Source organism: Theobroma cacao, chromosome 1 (genome assembly GCF_000208745.1).
Source record: "Theobroma cacao cultivar B97-61/B2 chromosome 1, Criollo_cocoa_genome_V2, whole genome shotgun sequence".
NCBI classification, from domain to species: Eukaryota; Viridiplantae; Streptophyta; class Magnoliopsida; order Malvales; family Malvaceae; genus Theobroma; species Theobroma cacao.
Window position 1 is genome coordinate 36,396,758 of NC_030850.1, and position 18,529 is coordinate 36,415,286.

An 18,529-nucleotide genomic window follows, 5' to 3' on the forward strand; every position below is an offset into this window, starting at 1 on the left:
ATTTTCGCTGCATCTCATCCTAAAATATATTTCAAAAATAAAATAAAGTAATCATTCTTTAGTACATGAGTTTTCCTTTTTTTTAGGTTTGCATATTAGTCCTGAAACATGATTGGGCCAGAGAAAGTAGACGACCTCATGTAGTCAGGTAATTCAGGCCCTTGTTGTTTTCCTGCTGGGCCGTAGCCTAAATATTCCGAAAACGTTAACACTGGCCCAAAACAAAAAACCTAAGACGTCATTTTTTATAAATTTAGACATGAAGTTTTCAAATTGAAAATTCCTATAAATTTAAATGTTTTAGTGTGAATTACTCCACTAAGATTGTTCTGATGATTATGCAAAATCCGCTGCAGATTTAGATTGAATTCTTTTAATTATTGCATTGCAATTTTTATTGATAAGCATGAGCCATGCAATTTTCTGTGAGATGTAGTATTTTGATGACAGGTAATTAATTCTTAAGATTCAAGACATTTTGGCACCCTGTTGTTTGCTAGAACTTGATAATTTGTGCTAAATTTAAGTAATTGGTGGATGTTCAACTGTAAATATATTCTTGCAGATATACATCATAAGAACAAAATCAAGCACACACATGGAATTACAGAGCACTTTCATCCAAGTGATTCCTTATTGTAAGATTTCTGAAGACCCTCAGCTACGTTTCCTTTCTGGAGCTAAGGCAGGCTTGGGAGGCATTTGCAATGGCTCTGAAGTATCTTCAAGCATCTCCACCCCTTTGGTCATGGAAGGACGATCAGCAGGCTTCAGTTGTATGCACCAGAGAGCAATTATGATCATCCTTTTGCCTATATCCTTTTCCTCAGCTGTCGCATCCTTGATTTCCACTTCACCCTTTTGTTCTAGTTGATCATAGATCCAGGATGGGAAGTAGATTTGGCTTAAATTCTCCACGAACGGATTGAGATTTTTTCTTCTCCCAGCCATTTCCATCAATACCATTCCAAAACTGTAAACGTCCGATTTAGAGGAGATGCCTCCAATACTTTTATACAGCAATTCTGGAGCCATGTATCCCATTGTTCCTCTAGCATTTGTCAGAGAAACTACACTATCGTTTCTTGGATACAACTTGGCAAGGCCAAAATCAGAAATTTTTGGAGTGAAGTCTTCGTTAAGAAGGATGTTGTGAGGCTTAATATCAAGGTGCAGAATCCTCATATGACAACCTCGGTGTAGATATTCAATCCCATGAGCTATAGCTAAAGCAATCTCATACATTCTGCTCCAACTTAAAGTGGAGACGTCCTCTTGAGAGAACAGATACTTGTCAAGAGATCCATTGGCCATGTATTCATATATGAGAGCCCTTTTATATCCTTCAAAGCAGAATCCAAGAAGTTGTACCACGTTTACATGGCGGATCATCCCAATTGTTGCCACTTCATTCATGAAATCTCGCCCATCGCCCTTGGCCTCTGCCAGCATCTTTACTGCAACTAGACAACCATTTGATTGCTTTCCCTTAAATACAGAGCCAAAGCCACCTTGACCCAGTTGTTCCTTGAAGCCATCTGTCATCTTGTTGATGTCATTGTACGAGAATTTTCTGAGTTTGAGCTTTTCGTAGTTTTGCAGGAACTCTTCAACATATTTATCAATTGACGCTCTTCTCCACCATTTATAAACTAGACAGGGAAACATGCATAGGATTCCAACGGCAGCTCTTAACATGGTAAAACACCCTTCACACGGTAAAAAGCACAAATGCAAAGCAAGTTCATAAACAGTAAGACCAAAAAGAAATACTACTATACATGATATTATCTGCCAAATGCTGTTTATCATTGGTATCTATCAAGGTCGATCCTTTTTCCTTCTCAACTGTGCAAGAGGGTAAAAGGTGGAAGATGGCACATGATATCCACTTCTTTCACTTTCTAGAAACAGATTGAGTTATATAAAATGTCACGTTCGAACTGATGATACTCATTTGGTTCAAAAAACAAAAACATATAACACAAATTTTCTAGCGTGAAATATGTTGTATGAAAAACTTACCAACAATTTTCAGTACGAGTCCTATGCAGCCTGTAAGACAGAGAAGGGGAACAGATTAGTGTAATGCTAAGAAATAAGTGATAATGTTAAATTTCAATGAAACACCGGATTCATTCATTTGTTCAAATTTTGAGTCTATGTTATGTTAAAACGCAGATCAGCATGATCTCAATCATGTTTATGCATATTTACATAGTCGATGAATTATTAGTAAGTTTATTTGGAGGATTACCCTGTATTGTGCTCCATAAATATTGTCCAAAACCTGCAACAGCAACAGATAAATCAATATTTCATATTTGTAAATGAGAAAAAGTGAAGTTAAAAGAAAGAGCAAACCAGTCAAAAGCAATCTAATGACACTTTTGGTGGTCAAGACTCAATAGCCAAACAAATGGAGCATGCGAAGAAAATCTTACTCAATTGATGCCTTAGCGGGTGTTTGTCGTAATATTTCAGTGTTTTATATCCTTAAATACATTTTCTCAGCAACCAAAATAAATCATTAAGGATTCTTACTCACAATGAACATTCGAGAATTGTCCTCTGCAGCAGATGCGCTTGAATTCACCAGAATCATCTGAATAAGGACAATATCCTCCATTTACTGCACAAATTAAACAAAAAGATTGACTCCATGAAAGCTCATATCCTATGGTCAATTTCTTGTGGATATCAGCATACGTGTGATTCCCAATTGTTTGAATCACAGCCGGAGTCATTAATACATATTCACAAAAGTTCAGGGATGCTGCTTGCAGATTTCCAAGAAAAACATACTGATGGTGAGCTTGTGGTAGAGAAGAATTAGTAATGCAAGGAGATGGGTCCAGATATTCGGACGAATTCATTGTGGTTGAACAATTAAGAAAAGTCATGGTATCCTCTGTTCCTGAGGACAACGAATATCGCTGATAGTGGGGGAAGTTGGAGTTGAAGTAAAAAAAGGAGTCATGACTAAGGTTGTTTGCTGTCCAGGCATAAAGAGGAAGGGAGAAGCAGTCATTTTTCTTTAGACCAGGATCGACAGCGTGAAGGGTCTCCTTATCGTATGAGATGGATTCGACATAAAATCTTCCGTAATCTATTGTTAACACGGGGCGCTTATGCTCACAAGCAAGTTCATACAAGAAATGTCCGCAATTTGCAGGATCAGTTCTTAACCGAAAGGGATATTGTATTGATAAATATCCGCAATAAGAAGAACAAGATGATTCTTTCATAGAAATGCAGATTGGAAGGAAAAACAAGGCTACTAGGAGGTTAAGAACTGCCATGGCGAGAAGTCAAGCAAATGGAGTGCTGAACTTACGTTGAATAGTTTCTAAATGCAAGAATCAGGGTCCCCTTTATTTATTTATTTATTATTTTATTGGACACTAATCAGTAATCCCTTTCTTTGACCTCTTTTCTGGCCAATAGTAACATTACATAATCGACTTGCTGTTGTAGGTCAATGAAGGTATTTCAATGAAGATTTGTATGAAGATTCATACGAATTAAGAGGAATCCTCCTTGAAAGGGCAAGGTGCCGGTCAATACACGCTCCTCCTGCGATTTTTCCACTAATCATTGTTTTTTTTTTTTAAAGAAAGAAAGATCAGAATAAAAGCTTTCTCACGGGGAGGTCTCTGAGCTGTTAGATAACACTAATATAGTACAAACTCTGCCTTGTATTCAGCAGCTCTGATCTACAAAAAAATGACTATACAAAATGTTATAGACTTTCAATTAATTATCTTTCTCTTATATTTATGCCATGGAGAAGCTGGGAAATCATGTCCATATGCAGCTTGCAGTGAGGAAGGTCCTTCCGTCCGTTTTCCTTTTTGGCTTAAAGATCGACAGCCAGAGAGTTGTGGTTACCCAGGGTTTGCATTATCCTGCTCTAAGAGGAATGAAACACTGATTGAAATTCCATATTCAGGGCAATTTGTCGTGGCTGATATTGATTACGAGTACCAAAATATTTACATCAGTGACCCCAAGGGTTGCATGGCGAGAAGGCTTATGACCTTGAACGTCACAAGTAGTCCTTTCATGATTTCCGGGGCTCTTCATTTCATTCTGCTCAACTGCTCGTCAATAACTGGAAGACCAGAACTACTACCGTTAGATTGTCTCAGCAGTTCCAATCATCTTGTTTATGCTGTCAATGCTTCAACTTACATGAGTCTAGATCTTCTCTCTTCTTGCCACTTCACTGCCGATGTTACCTCATCTTTAAATTTTTCTCACAAAGCTTTCATGCCTTCGTTTTATGATTTGACACTTGGGTGGGAAATTGCGGGGTGCGATATTGGTTGCCGAGTAAGAGGAGGAGAATGTCGATTGAAGGGCAATAATAGTTTAGAAGTCGAATGTTCCATTGAACATCTTCCTGCATACAAAAGTTCTCCAAGTGAAGGTACATCTGCTTCTTCCTTTATTTGCTCTCTCTTAATTGCTCGACTATTTGGGGAGCCAAATTTCAACCATGAGATATATAGATGATGTTCAGTGCACACTTTAAATAACACCACTAATTTCATTTTGGCTGCTAATTATAACGTCCTTAGTTGCTTCTAACATAAGGTAATGTCTAGAGGTATTGGGATACCCGTCCATGCCTTATAGTATGTTCTCCTAACTTCTTACTACATAATTTACTAGCAGGATAGTTTGCATGAAAAAAAAAAAAAACAGAAAAGGAAAAAGAAAAAGAAAGAAAAATTATTTATATTAGTTGAAGTATTTTTTTTAACTTTCTTCTCATTTGCAGGAGGATTGGATTTTAAGAAAGAAAATGATTAAATTCACCAATTTCTTTTACTTTTATTGTTTATACTAAATTAAAAAGAAAAAGTGTTCTCATATATTATTGTTTATAGTCATCTATATAGTATTTTTATCTCGACAAAAAAGAAAAAAACCATTCTGGTTTTGTCCCTGCTTAAAGACAAAATATAGCTTTAAAAAATAAAAAAAAGAAAACCAAGTGAACTATATGTATATAGATTCCTTAGATTTGGTCGATATGTTGATTGTGCTTGGATGAATCATCACCGGTTGGCTGTGGGTCATGTTAAGAGTGGACCTGTGTGTCATGTTAATTGTGGAGTTTTTGCGTTTTGTCTTTCTTCAATTGTACAGATACTAGGAATGAACTTTGTTGAGCAGATGTGTTATTTACCGGAGAAGAATTGTGACCTGTTTGTTTTGTTATGAAAAGGCATAAAGGCTGTTTTTGTTGTTCATTGCTTGCGAGGGTTTCTGGCAGGCAGTAGGGAGGTCTGTATGGTCTTTTGTTATAGGTTGTTGTGATGATTCAGGATTGTTATTCTCTAATTTAGAGAGTAACATAACTGAATCTGCTTGTAGCCTGCTGCTGAGGGAACTTTTGGTTTCCGACTGTGTGAAGTTGAGATCATCATGAAAACAATTCCCGCAAACGAAATTTCATCCCTTTGCTAGAATTGTTAATTCAATTTAAAACTTTTTAACTTTAATTGTTCTATATTTCAACAAAGACATGAAAATGTAAGTTCTCTTACTCTTTATCTTTTGTTTTTTGCAGCATGGAATATGATCATAAGTAAGTCCATACCCCAATTACATATGCTCTTATTTTATTACATTGTCATATCGAAACATATGATCAGTTAAGAATTATGTGCAGGAGTAAGCATCGGGATTCTTATTATACCGCTCCCGGTCACATTAACTATCTTGTACTTGATCAGATCAAGAAGATCACAGGCAGATGTTCAAAAAATGACAAATGAATTCAGGAAGAAGCTAGGCCAAGGAGGCTATGGAAGCGTATTCAAGGGTGAGCTTGAAAATGGAGTGCCGGTAGCTGTGAAACTACTCGACAACTCCAAGGGCAATGGAGAAGATTTCACTAATGAAATAAGCATAATTGGGAGGATTCATCATGTCAATGTGGTTCGATTGTTTGGTTATTCTGCAGATGAGTCTGAACAAGCTCTTGTCTACGAGTTCATGCCAAACAAATCGCTAGATAAATTCATTTTTCCAGCGAATTCAAATAGACCGGAGCTGAGTTGGGGAAAGCTTCAACAGATTGCCATTGGTGTGGCCAAGGGAATAGAGTATCTTCACCAGGGATGTAACCAAAGAATCTTGCATTTCGACATCAAGCCACAAAATATCCTGTTAGACATCGACTTCAATCCTAAGATATCAGATTTTGGCTTAGCAAAGCTTTTTCCGAAGAAAGAAAGTGTAGTGTCCATAACTGCTGTGAGAGGAACCACGGGTTACATTGCACCAGAGGTCTATTTCTCTGGGAACATTGGGAATGTATCATATAAAACAGATGTTTACAGTTATGGAATGTTGTTATTTGAAATGGTTGGAAGTAAGAGAAACAAGGATCTTACAGTGGGAAACACAAGCCAAGTTTACTTTCCTCAGTGGGTTTACAATCGCCTCGCAAATGGGGAGGATTTGGGAATTAAAGAGGAAAAAGAAGGAGATGCTGACATTGCGAAGAAGTTGTCAGTTGTGGCGATTTGGTGTGTACAGTGGGATCCGAGTAATCGTCCTTCGATGAGCACTGTAATTCAGATGTTGGAAGGAAGAACACGAAGCTTACCCCTGCCACCTGATCCTTTTGCTTCCCTCAGCTTGGAAGAAAGTGACTTGAATGTCCTATAAGCAGGCCAATCTTGGTCAGAATGAACATGCGCCCTTCTGCACTAGTGAAAATAAGGACTCATATTTCATATTTCAGCATAAAGATTGTGAAATAATTGTGAATTATGAGTGGTAAGTTGTGTAATATGGTAGTATTTTGTTACTCTAGTTGACACTTAAGCAATGTCTTATTAAGATACTGAGACAGTTGCATCTACCTGAAGTGAAGGAATTTGATTAATGGCATTTTCCCATAAACAGGAAAATAATCATACTTATATTCCTCAAATAGTATTAGCAATGTCAGAAAAGTGTTCTGAGACGTGATTGTGAACAAACAGGTGATTTAGCATCTGCAGGAAACATCCCATCATGAAAAGATGTGAATGTGATGAATCAAATTGCAAATACTGACACTCAGAGATATCAGCAAGGAATTTCAATACCAGTGATGCACTCACCTTCTAAATTTCTATATCCCTTGATGCTTGGTCCAATAACGATATAATTTGATTATTTAGATAAAGATAATTTATGCTCCCAGAGAAAAACAAGTTGGCAGCTAGTAAAAGCATATTGCAGAATGAGGAGAGGGTGTCAAATCCCCAACACACCAACATCCAACAAGGTAATGGAGAATAGACCTCAGTTATCCCCAAAAAAAGTAGAATAATCCTGGTATCTAAATATTCAAAGCATGCATGCTACAACCTGGTATACAGCAGGCAGGCTAAAGGATGTTTGTTTTCGTGGCCAGTAGCTAAAGCTCAGCATAGTTACCTTGCCTTTAAATCAAGACAAAACGTCACCAGGAAACCCTGAGAAGAGCCTTAAAAATGGACTATGTGTTTCTAAAAATATTAAATTTACTGCTTCAAAAATAAAAATTAAATTTGCAGTTCTATGATCATCATGGCCAATCACAATTACCAGAGGGTCAGCAAAGATTAGGACAAAGCCATTACTAAAAAAGTTCACTTTTAAACAAGAATATTTCAGAAAGCACAAAACTTTGCATCAAGTATCCAAATTTAGCTCAAAAGGAATCTAAAGCTGCCTAATTCCGATAATAACATTCCACAAGCAAAGAACTTCAATTAACAGGTTTACAAGACAACTCTTTATCCAACAATAAAAATCATAATTACCAAACAAAATGGGAGTAAAAGCAAATGGGTATACATGATTTTCGCTAATGGGATTGAAAATAAAAATTCAAAAATCAGAGAGACCACTAGAAGCGAGGTGAGCGATTGCCCTCTGGGAGTAAAAGCAAGGAAAGCAAGACCACTAGCAGAAGAAGAAGAAGAAGAATAGGAAAGAGGATAAATTATCTTATATAAATTCTGGGTGGTGAGAAGAGACGGTTGAGGAGAATTTGAGGTGGAGGCAAAGGAGGTAAGTAGTGAGAGAGAAGAGAAACGAAGCGAATGAATTGCCGATGATGATGATGATAATCGAATAACATCTGCCATCAAGGGATTGAGAGAGAAAAAAAAACAGAGCTTTGTGTTTTGATTTTTATAGTATGTAAGTGAATGTATACTATATCTACATAAAGATCAAAATTCAAAGAGCTCACGTGAAAAGGAGCAGACGAGCAACAGGGAAGAAGGGAAGGAGATAGTTTTGGTTGAAGGACGCGATTCCAAGGAAGAAGACGCGCCACGTATGCACCTTCATTTCTTACGTTGTTTTTCCGCTCCCCAATACGCTGTCGTTTGAGGCTTCAAACTCTCTTCGCTCTTACTTTTGCCAGAGGTGTTCTTTCTTTGACAATGATTATGAAACTGAAGCAGTTCATCGATAAGCATAAGCCATGCAATTTTCTGTGAGATGTAATGATTTTATGACAGATAATTCTTAATATTCATGACATTTTGGCACCTTGTTTTTGCTAGGACTTGATCATATTGTGCTAAATTTAAGTACTTGGTGGTTGTTCAACTGTAAATATATTCTTGCAGATATACATCATAAGAACAAGAACAAGCACACGCACAGAATTAAAGAGCATTTTCATCAAAGAGATTCCTTATTGTAAGATTTCTGCAGACCCTCAGCTACGTGTCCTTTCTGGAGCTAAAGCAGGCTTGGGAGGCATTTGCAATGGCTCTGAAGTATCTTCAAGCATCCCCACCACATTGGTCATTGAAGGACGATCTGCAAGCTTCAGTTGTATGCACCAGAGAGCAATTATGATCATCCTGTTGCCTACATCTTTTTCCTCAGCTGTGGCATCCTTGATTTCCACTTCACCCTTTTGTTCTAGTTGATCATAAATCCATGATGGGAAGTAGATTTGGCTCAAATTCTCCGCGAACGGATTGAGATTTTTTCTTCTCCCAGCCATTTCCATCAGCTCCATTCCAAAACTGTAAACGTCCGATTTAGAGGAGATGCCTCCAATATTTTTATACAGCAATTCTGGAGCCATGAATCCCATAGTTCCTCTAGCATTTGTTAGAGAAACTACACTATCATTTCTAGGATACAACTTGGCAAGGCCAAAATCAGAATTTTTGGAGTAAAGTCTTCATTAAGAAGAATGTTGTGAGGCTTAATATCAAGGTGAAGAATCCTCATGTGACAACTTCGGTGTAGATATTCAATCCCATGAGCTATGGCTAAAGCAATCTCATACATTCTGCTCCAACTTAAAGTGCAGACGTCGTCTTGAGAGAACAGATGCTTATCGAGAGATCCATTGGGCATGTATTCATAAATGAGAGCCTTTTTAGATCCTTCAAAGCAGAATCCAAGAAGTTGTACCACGTTTACATGACGGATCATCCCAATTGTTGCCACTTCATTGATGAAATCTCGTCCATCGCCCTTGGCCTCTGCCAGCATCTTGACGGCAACCGGACAACCATTTGATAGCTTTCCCTTAAATACAGAGCCAAAGCCACCTTGTCCCAGTTGTTTCTTGAAGCCATCAGTCATCTTCTTGATGTCAGAGTAGGAGAATTTTCTGAGTTTAAGGTTTTCATAGTTTCGCAAGAACTCTTCAACATATTCATCAATTGATGAGCTTTTCCGGCATTCATAAATTATATAGACAGACATGCATAGGATTCCAACGGCAGCTCTTTCCAAAGTAATATACGCTTCATTGCAAACAATACTAAGAACGAATTGAACTTCAAATCATATGTTGTTCGAATTCTAAAATCATCACTTCTTTTGCAGATGGATAGTTTAATGCGTTTTCAATTTATATCTTTCAATTTTTGTCATTTTATATTTCAACAAAGGCATGAAAATATAAATTCTCTGACTCTTTATCTTTTGATTTTTGCAGAGAAACTGCTAAGGCATAACATCAAAAGTAAGTCCATAACCTGATTACATATGCTCTTCTTGTACTACATTGTCAAATACAAATTATATCTAAACTTCATCCCTCTACTAGAACTATTAATACCAAGAACAAATTGAATTTCAAATATATGACCACTTGTTTTGCAAATGAATTGTTTAGCACGCTTCCAATTTATAATTTATAATTTTAATTTATTCATATTTTAATAAAGATACGAAAATGTAAATTCTCTAACTCTTTATTTTTTACTTTTTACAGAAAAATTACTAGAGCATATCATCAAAGGTAAGTCCATATTTCGAGTACATATGCTCTTATTGTATTATATTTTCGTATACAAATTAATTACATCGAAACCTATGATCAGCTATGAATTGTGTGCAAGAGTAAGCATCGCAATTTGTACCGGAATTCTTATGCCAGCGCTCATGGTCACATTAATTATCTTGTACTTGAGATCAAGAAACGCAGAGGCAAAGGAGAATCGGAAGAAAATTAAGAAATTTTTGGAAGATTGTGAGTCTCTAAATCCGACAAGATACTCAGTTGTAGATGTTCAAAAGATGACAAATGAATTCAAGAAGAAGCTAGGCCAAGGGGGCTATGGACGTGTATTCAAAGGTGAGCTTGAAAATGGAATGCCGGTAGCTGTGAAAGTACTTGACAACTCCAGAGGCAATGGAGAAGATTTCACCAATGAAGTCAGCACAATTGGGAGGATTTACCACCTCAATGTCGTTCGGTTGTTTGGTTATTGTGCAGATGGGTCAAACCGAGCTCTTGTCTACGAGTTCATGCCAAACAAGTCCCTAGATAAATTCATTTTTCCAGTGAATTCAAATAGGCCGAAGCTTAGTTGGGGAAAGCTTCAACATATTGCCATTGGTGTGGCCAAGGGAATTGAGTATCTTCACCAGGGATGTGACCCAAGAATCTTGCATTTCGACATCAAGCCACAAAATATCTTGTTAGACATCGACTTCAATACTAAGATATCATATTTTGGTTTAGCAAAGCTTTTTCCGAAGAAGGAAAGTGATGTGTCCATAACTGCTGTCAGAGGAACCATGGGTTACATTGCACCAGAGGTCTACTTCTCCGGGGACATTGGAAATGTATCGTATAAAACAGATGTTTACAGTTTCGGTATGTTGTTATTTGAAATGGTTGGAGGTAGGAAAAACAAGGATCTGACAGTGGAAAACACAAGCCAAGTTTACTTTCCTCAGTGGGTTTACAATCGCCTTGCAGATGGGGAGGATTTGGGAATTAAAGAGGAGAAAGATGGAGACGCTGACATTGCAAAGAAGTTATCAGTTGTGGCGATCTGGTGCGTACAATGGGATCCAACTAATCGACCTTCGATAAGCACCGTAATTCAGATGTTGGAAGGAAGAACAGGAAGCTTCCCCCTGCCACTGGATCCTTTTGCTTCCCTCGGCTCGAAAGAAAGTGACATGAATGTCCCATAAGCTGGCCAATCCTGGTCAGAACGAACGTGAAGGATTGTGAATTATGACTGTTCCTTTCGTTTCATTTTCTGCCTGCGTATTAGTCTTCAAATATGATTGGGCCAGAGAAACTAAACAACCACATGTAGTCCAGTAAGTTCAGGCCCTTATTGATTACTTGCTGGGCCTTAGCCTAAATATCCCAATAAAGTTAATACTGGCCCAAAAGACAAACCTACAAGGTCAATTTTTGTAAATTTAGAGATGAAGAAATTTAAATATTTAATTGTGTCTCTTTGAAGATGGAAAATTACTCCACTAAGATTGTTCTGATGATTATGCAAAATTCGCTTCAGATTTAGATTGAATTCTTTTAATTGTTGCATTGCAATTTTTATTGGTAAGCATGAGCCATGGAATTTTTTGTGAGATGTAGTATTTTTAATGACAGATAATTCTTAATATTCAAGACATTTCGGAACCTTGTTGTTTTCTAGAACTTGGTAATATCGTGCTAAATTTAATTAATTGGTGGTTGTTCAACTTTAAATATATTCTTGCAGATATACATCATAAGAACAAAAGCAAGCGCACAGATGAAATTACAGAGCATTTCCATCAAAGTAATTCCTTATTGTAAGATTTCTGCGGACCCTCAGCTACGTTTCCTTTCTGGAGCTAAAGCAGGCTTGGGAGGCATTTGCAGTGGCTCTGAAGTATTTTCAAGCATCTCCACCACTTTGGTCATGGAAGGACGATCTGCAGGCTTCAGTTGTATGCACCAGAGAGCAATCATGATCATCCTGTTGCCTATGTCCTTTTCCTCAGCTGTCGCATCCTTGATTTCCACTTCACCCTTTTGTTCTAGTTGATCATAAATCCATGATGGGAAGTAGATTTGGCTCAAATTCTCCACGAACGGATTGAGATTTTTTCTTCTCCCAGCCATTTCCATCAACAACATTCCAAAACTGTAAACGTCCGATTTAGAGGAGATGCCTCCAATATTTTTATACAGCAATTCTGGAGCCATGTATCCCATAGTTCCTCTAGCATTTGTCAGAGAAACTACACTATCATTTCTTGGATACAACTTGGCAAGGCCAAAATCAGAAATTTTTGGAGTAAAGTCTTCATTAAGAAGAATGTTGTGAGGTTTAATATCAAGGTGCAGAATCCTCATGTGACAACCTCGGTGTAGGTATTCAATCCCATGAGCTATGGCTAAAGCAATCTCATACATTCTGCTCCAACTTAGAGTGCAGACGTCGTCTCGAGAGAACAGGTACTTGTCGAGAGATCCATTGGGCATGTATTCATATATGAGAACCTTTTTAGATCCTTCAAAGCAGAATCCAAGAAGTTGTACCACGTTGACATGACGGATCATCCCAATTGTTCTCAATTCATTGATGAAATCTCGCCCATCGCCCTTGGCCTCAGCCAGCATCTTTACTGCAACTAGACAACCATTTGATAGCTTTCCCTTGAATACAGAGCCAAAGCCACCTTGACCCAGTTGTTCGTTGAAGCCTCCAGTCATCCTCTTGATGTCAGAGTAAGAAAATTTTCTGAGTTTGAGGTTCTCATAGTTTCGCAAGAACTGTTCAACAGATTCATCAATGGATGCTCTTTTCCACCATTTATAAATTAGATAGAGAGACATGCATAGGATTCCAACGGCAGCTCTTATCAAAATGAAATACCCTTCAATATGGTAAAAAACAAATGCAAATGCCAGTTCAGAAACAGTTAGACTGAAAAGAAATACTACAATACATGATATCTGCCAAATGCTGTTTATCGTTGGTATTTATCAAGATTAATTAAAACTTTCTTTCCCAGAGGAGTTTAGAAAGTTCGTGCAATCTCCTCTTTTTTCTTCCTTAACTTTGCAAGAGGGTAATAGGTTCTTTCACTTTCTAGAAAACAGATTGATAGCTATATAAAATGTCATGATCTAGCCTGAAATATGTTTTATGAAAAACTCACCGACAATTTTGAGTACGAGTCCTATGCAGCCTGTAAGGTTATTTGGAGGCTTACCCTGTATTGCGATCCATAAATAATGTACAAAACCTGCAACAAGAACAGATAAATCATTATTTCATATCTAAAAATGAGAAAAAGTCAAGTTAAAAGAATAATCAAACACAAAGAGCATGGGAAGAAAATTTGGTATCTAACTCAATTGACTCCTCGGCGGATGTTTATCGTACTATTTCAATGTTTTATTTAAGGATTCTTACTCACAATTAACACTAGTCAATGGTCCTCTGCAGCAGATGCGCTTGGAGTCACCAATACCATCTGAGAAAGGACAATATCCTCCATTTGATTCACAAATTAAACAAAAATAATAACTCCATGAAAGCTCATATCCTATGGTCAATTTCTTGTGGATATCAGCATATGTGAGATTCCCAGTCGTTTGAATCACCGCCGGAGTGATCAAGAAATAGTCACAAGAGTTGGAGAGGGATGCTGCTTGCAGAGTTCCAAGAAAAACATACAGATGGTGAGCTTGTGGTAGGGAGGAATTGGTTATGCAAGGAGATGCGTCCAGATATTCCGGAGAATTCAGTGCGGTTGAACAATTAAAATAAATCATGGTATCCTCTGTTTCTAAGGGCAACCAATATGGCAGATGGTAGTAGTAGGGCTCGTAATAGTGCTCAGAGACATTACTAAGGTTGTTTGCTGTCCAGGCATAACGGGGAAGGGAGGAGCAGTCATTTGTCTTTAGACCAGGATCGACGGCATGAAGGGTCTTATTATCGTATGAGATGGATTCGACATAAAATCTACCGTAATCTATTGTTAACACGGGACGCTCATGCTCACAAGCAAGTTCATACAAGAAATGTCCGCAATTTGCAGGATCATTTCTTAATCGAAATGGATATTGTATTGATAAATTTCCACAAAGAGAAGAACAAGATGATTGTTTCCTAGAATTGCAGATTGGAAGGAAGAACAAGGCTATAATTAGGAGGTTAAGAACTGGCATGGCGAGAAGTCTAGCAAAGCGAGTCCTGAACCTACCTTTAATAGTTTGTACATGCAGGAACCAGGATCTCCCTTATTTATTTATTATTTTATCGAACACTAATCAGTAATCCCTTTCTTTCACCTCTTTTTTGGCCAATTGTAACTTTACGTGATTGACTTGGTGTTGTGCGTCAATGAAGGTGGTTCAATGAAGATTCACATGAATTGAGATGAATGCTCCTGGAAAGGGCGAGGTGCCGGTCAATCCACGCTCATAGTGCGATTTTTCCTTTTTGGTGAAAGGGTCTGCAGTTTGCTATTCATTACGTCAAAATCAGAGAAACGTTTTTCTCACGGGTAGGTCTTTGAGCTGTTAGATAGTACTAATATAGTCTAAGCTTGAAGAGTTTCTATGCTTGCTTTGTATTCAGCATCTCTGCCCTATACAAAATGACTTTACAAAGTGTTATAGCCTTTCATTTAATTATCTGTCTCTTATATTTATTCCATGGAGAAGCTGAGAAATCATGTCCAGATGTAGCTTGCAGAGAAGAAGGTCCTTCCGTCCGTTTTCCCTTTTCGCTTAAAGATCGACAGGCAGAGAGTTGTGGTTACCCAGGGTTTGAATTATCCTGCTCTGAGAGGAACGAAACACTGATTGAATTTCCATGTTCAGGGCAGTTTTTCGTGGCTGGAATAGATTACGAGAGGCAGAATATTTACATCGGAGACCCCCAGGGTTGCATGCTTAGAAGGCTTAAAAACTTGACCGTCACTGGTAGTCCTTTCACGATTTACCGGCCCGACTATTACACACTGCTCGACTGCTCGCCAAGAATTGAAACGTCAGACTCAGGAACAGTACTGATAGATTGTCTCAGCAGTTCCAATCATCTTGTTTATGCTGCCCCTGCTTCAACTGTCATGAGTCTAGATCTTCTATTTTCTTGCCACTTCATTGCAAATGTTACCTCATCTTCTATGGATGGTTACGACCAATGTCTCTTGGGACGAACTTCTAATTTTAATTCTTTTGACCGTATTTGGTTGCCCAGTTACGGTTTTGAAGAAAGAGCAAAAAAATGTCGATTGATGGGACGTTCTAATTTTAATTATTTTGACCGCAGTTGGTTGTATAATTTTACAAAACTACGGTGGGTAATACCGGGGTGCGGTTTAGATTGTCGAGAAAGAGGAGGAGAATGCCGATTGAAGGGAAATAATAGTTTACAAGTCGAATGTTTCAATGAATATATTCCTCCAAATGGAATTCCCCAGTATGAAGATGGAATTCCCCAATATGAAGGTACATCTGCTTTTTATTTATTTATTTTTAGCATATTGCTTTATTGACTTTCGATTAATTGCATGACTCTTGGTATGGGGTGAGACTGTTGGACCCAAATTTCAACCGTAAAGATAGTGATCACTAATTTTATTTTAAGTATTAATTATCACAGCATTTCGAAAGTAATTTTTATAAGAGTTCAAATTTTAAAAAATTTATTTAGTTTTGGAAGTCTGACTGTGTTGTAAAAAATTTATTGCAATAAGTAAGAAGTTTAAAATGAAATATCAATGAGATTAATAAAATCATTTGTCAAAAGAAAAATTATTATATATTTTTATTTTTATTTTAAAATATTAATATAAAATAATATTTTATTCATTTAATGATAAAATAATAATTAAATAAGTTGATCAAGTTTCATTTGATTTTTACAAAAGAAGACTCGACCAATCCACAAACACATCTAATAATGCGTTTTATATTTTGTTCTCTTCGCTTTTACGAAAATGTTAGATTTTTAACTCCTTATTGTTTGATTTTTGCAGAGAAATCCTTAGAGCATATCATTAAAGGTAAGTCCGTAACTCGAGTACATATGTTCTTATTGTATTAAATTGTCATATACAAATTACATGAAACTTATGATCAGCTATGAATTGTCTGCAGGTGTGAGTATCGGAATTTCTATTGGAGTTCTTACTCTAACGCTCATGGTCACATTAATTATCTTGTACTTGAGATCAAGAAGAGCAGAGGTAGAGGAGAATCGAAAGAAAATTAAGAAATTTTTGGAAGATTTTAGGCCTCTCAATCCAACAAGATACTCATTTGCAGATCTTCAAAAGATGACAAATGAATTCGAGAAGAAGCTAGGCCAGGGAGGCTATGGAAGTGTATTCAAGGGTGAGCTTGAAAATGGAGTGCCGGTGGCTGTGAAAGTGCTCGACCACTCCAAAGGCAATGGAGAAGATTTCACTAATGAAGTCAACACAATTGGGAGGATTCATCATATCAATGTGGTTCGATTGTTGGGTTATTGTGCAGATGAATCAGACCGAGCTCTCGTCTACGAGTTCATGCCAAATAAGTCGCTAGATAAATTCATTTTTCCAGCGAATTCAAGGAGGCCGAAGCTTAGTTGGGGAAAGCTTCAAGATATTGCCATTGGGGTTGCCAGAGGAATCGAGTATCTTCACCAGGGATGTGACCAAAGAATCCTGCATTTTGATATCAAGCCACAAAATATCTTGTTAGACATCGACTTCAATCCTAAGATATCAGATTTTGGCCTAGCAAAGCTTTTTCCGAAGAAGGAAAGTGTCGTGTCCATAACTGCTGTCAGAGGAACCATGGGTTACATTGCACCAGAGGTCTACTTCTCCGGGAACATTGGAAATGTATCATATAAAACAGATGTTTACAGTTTCGGCATGTTGTTATTTGAAATGGTTGGAGGTAGGAAAAACAAGGATCTTACGGTGGAAAACACAAGCCAAGTTTACTTCCCTCAGTGGGTTTACAATCGCCTCGCAGATGGGGAGGATTTGGGAATTAAAGAGGAAAAAGATGGAGATGCTGACATTGCGAAGAAATTATCAGTTGCGGCAATCTGGTGCGTACAATGGGATCCGAGTGATCGTCCTTCGATGAGCACTGTGATTCAGATGTTGGAAGGAAGAACAAGAAGCTTACCCCTGCCACCGGATCCTTTTGCTTCCCTTAGCTCAGAAGTGAGTGACATGTGTAGACACTAAATTATAAACAAGAAAAAATTAAAAAATATATATATATAAAAAAATGATGAAAAAAGAAAGGAGAGAGGTACGATTGGCAGGGTGCGGACGCACCCTGCCAGGCACCTCTCTCACCTGCCAGACGCGAGAAATTCGCGTCTGGCAGGATAGTGGAACTTGCCCCCGGGTGCCCAGGGACAAGGCAATGGAGCGTGCCCCCTCCAGAACTCGGGAATCGAGTATAAAGGAGAGGGGGCACTGTAGCATCCGAGGAGGAGAGAACCTGCAACAAAAAAAATCCCAACAGCCACACCAAAAAAAATCCACAAAAGAAATCGAAGAGAGATATCCAAAAAATAACAGAAAAGGAGAAAACGTGTTCAGGGAGAGTGAAAAAAGGAGTCCGGCCAGAGAAGACCGATTACGGCTGAAGATCTGTCGCCGGTTGGGGAGAGCCGACTTTAGCGACGCCGCAAGGAGGAGCTCACCGGCGGAGAAGGAACCAGACCGTCGCGCCACCAGATTTGTCGCCGGTTGGGGAGAGCCGACTTGACCGACGCCGCAAGAAAGAGTTCGCCGACGCGAGAAGGAGCCCGACCATCGACGCCGCCAGATCTGTCGCTGGAAGGAAGAGCCGATCCAGGTGAGGAGCGACGCCACCGGTTGGGGAAGCCGACCGTAGGAGAACCCGTGAGACCACCTACAGATCGGCTGCAAAGGGGGAGTTCGCCGGCGTGAGATCTCCTGCAGGTTGACGGCCAAGGGGAGTTTGCCGGCGTGAGGAGGGGAAATCCAACAGAGGAAGAGTGTAGAGAGAAGTCAGAGAGTTTATAGGTAGAGAGAGAAAGTGAAAGGGAGAAATGGGAAGAAAAGAAAGAATAGGAGGTTTTATAGTTAGTGCTTAAAGCTAAACGGTGTCGTTTTGGGGAATACGTTTGGGCAGCTCAAGGACATTCAAAACGACTGCGTTTTGGCTCAAGAAGGCTGAATACTTGGGGCATGCTCATGGGCTTTCTGCCGGACTGATGCGTACTGGGCTAAGTCGGGCTTGAATCTTGGGTAAGTTTTAAAT

At 38.4% G+C, this 18,529-nt stretch overlaps 5 protein-coding genes, 1 long non-coding RNA gene and 1 pseudogene across 10 annotated transcripts in view; 3 read left to right on the forward strand and 4 right to left on the reverse strand.

Annotated features, from left to right (window-relative positions):
* On the reverse strand, window positions 496-3,343 carry LOC18614495 (rust resistance kinase Lr10). The gene is made up of 4 exons (XM_007052282.2): window positions 2,549-3,343; window positions 2,258-2,290; window positions 2,026-2,055; window positions 496-1,709 (listed from the first exon to the last, which is right to left on the reverse strand). Exons 1-4 carry the CDS (start codon window positions 3,300-3,302, stop codon window positions 658-660), a joined length of 1,869 nt encoding a protein of 622 aa, XP_007052344.2. The 5' UTR covers window positions 3,303-3,343; the 3' UTR covers window positions 496-657.
* Window positions 3,650-6,710, forward strand: LOC18614496 (rust resistance kinase Lr10). 2 transcript variants are annotated; one of them, XM_007052283.2, is made up of 3 exons: window positions 3,650-4,432; window positions 5,582-5,599; window positions 5,684-6,710. In XM_007052283.2, the coding sequence occupies exons 1-3, from the start codon at window positions 3,727-3,729 to the stop codon at window positions 6,685-6,687; spliced, it is 1,728 nt and encodes a 575-aa protein (XP_007052345.2). In that variant the 5' UTR covers window positions 3,650-3,726; the 3' UTR covers window positions 6,688-6,710. The 2 variants fall into 2 exon arrangements, with proteins under 2 accessions (XP_007052345.2, XP_017980081.1); XM_018124592.1 differs by lacking the exon at window positions 5,582-5,599.
* LOC18614497 lies at window positions 6,581-8,242 on the reverse strand. Its single transcript, XR_001928737.1, has 3 exons — window positions 7,128-8,242; window positions 6,885-7,019; window positions 6,581-6,723 (listed from the first exon to the last, which is right to left on the reverse strand). It is a non-coding gene; the product is annotated as an uncharacterized LOC18614497 (long non-coding RNA).
* LOC108660433 lies at window positions 8,726-9,735 on the reverse strand (annotated as a pseudogene).
* Window positions 10,420-11,463, forward strand: LOC18614498 (rust resistance kinase Lr10). Its single transcript, XM_018118553.1, has one exon. It carries the CDS (start codon window positions 10,420-10,422, stop codon window positions 11,461-11,463), a length of 1,044 nt encoding a protein of 347 aa, XP_017974042.1.
* On the reverse strand, window positions 11,958-14,518 carry LOC18614499 (rust resistance kinase Lr10). The gene is made up of 3 exons (XM_018124570.1): window positions 13,696-14,518; window positions 13,435-13,521; window positions 11,958-13,149 (listed from the first exon to the last, which is right to left on the reverse strand). Exons 1-3 carry the CDS (start codon window positions 14,450-14,452, stop codon window positions 12,098-12,100), a joined length of 1,896 nt encoding a protein of 631 aa, XP_017980059.1. The 5' UTR covers window positions 14,453-14,518; the 3' UTR covers window positions 11,958-12,097.
* The window catches only part of LOC18614500 (rust resistance kinase Lr10), a 6,300-nt gene continuing 2,533 nt past the window's right edge, over window positions 14,763-18,529 (forward strand). Inside the window, exons 1-3 of one of the 4 annotated variants that reach the window (XM_018115308.1) lie at window positions 14,763-15,739; window positions 16,270-16,296; window positions 16,391-17,398. In XM_018115308.1, coding sequence (XP_017970797.1) covers window positions 14,884-15,739; window positions 16,270-16,296; window positions 16,391-17,398 — 1,891 coding nt within the window. In that variant the 5' untranslated portion in view covers window positions 14,763-14,883. Of the gene's footprint in view, window positions 15,740-16,269; window positions 16,297-16,390; window positions 17,464-18,529 lie in introns of all 4 variants that reach the window. The other 3 variants (XM_018115296.1, XM_007052287.2, XM_018115302.1) reach the window with 3 other exon arrangements.

Coding starts and splice junctions, on each gene's coding strand:
- LOC18614496 (XM_007052283.2), top strand. CDS start 3,727: ATGACTATACAAAATGTTATAGACTTTCAATTAATTATCTTTCTCTTA.
- LOC18614495 (XM_007052282.2), bottom strand. CDS start 3,302: ATGGCAGTTCTTAACCTCCTAGTAGCCTTGTTTTTCCTTCCAATCTGC. Junction 2,291..2,548: donor ACAATTCTCGAATGTTCATT/GTGAGTAAGAAT, acceptor TTGCTGTTGCAG/GTTTTGGACAATATTTATGG. Junction 2,056..2,257: donor TTTATGGAGCACAATACAGG/GTAATCCTCCAA, acceptor TCTGTCTTACAG/GCTGCATAGGACTCGTACTG.
- LOC18614499 (XM_018124570.1), bottom strand. CDS start 14,452: ATGCCAGTTCTTAACCTCCTAATTATAGCCTTGTTCTTCCTTCCAATC. Junction 13,522..13,695: donor ACCATTGACTAGTGTTAATT/GTGAGTAAGAAT, acceptor TTCTTGTTGCAG/GTTTTGTACATTATTTATGG. Junction 13,150..13,434: donor ACTCGTACTCAAAATTGTCG/GTGAGTTTTTCA, acceptor ACCATATTGAAG/GGTATTTCATTTTGATAAGA.
- LOC18614498 (XM_018118553.1), top strand. CDS start 10,420: ATGGTCACATTAATTATCTTGTACTTGAGATCAAGAAACGCAGAGGCA.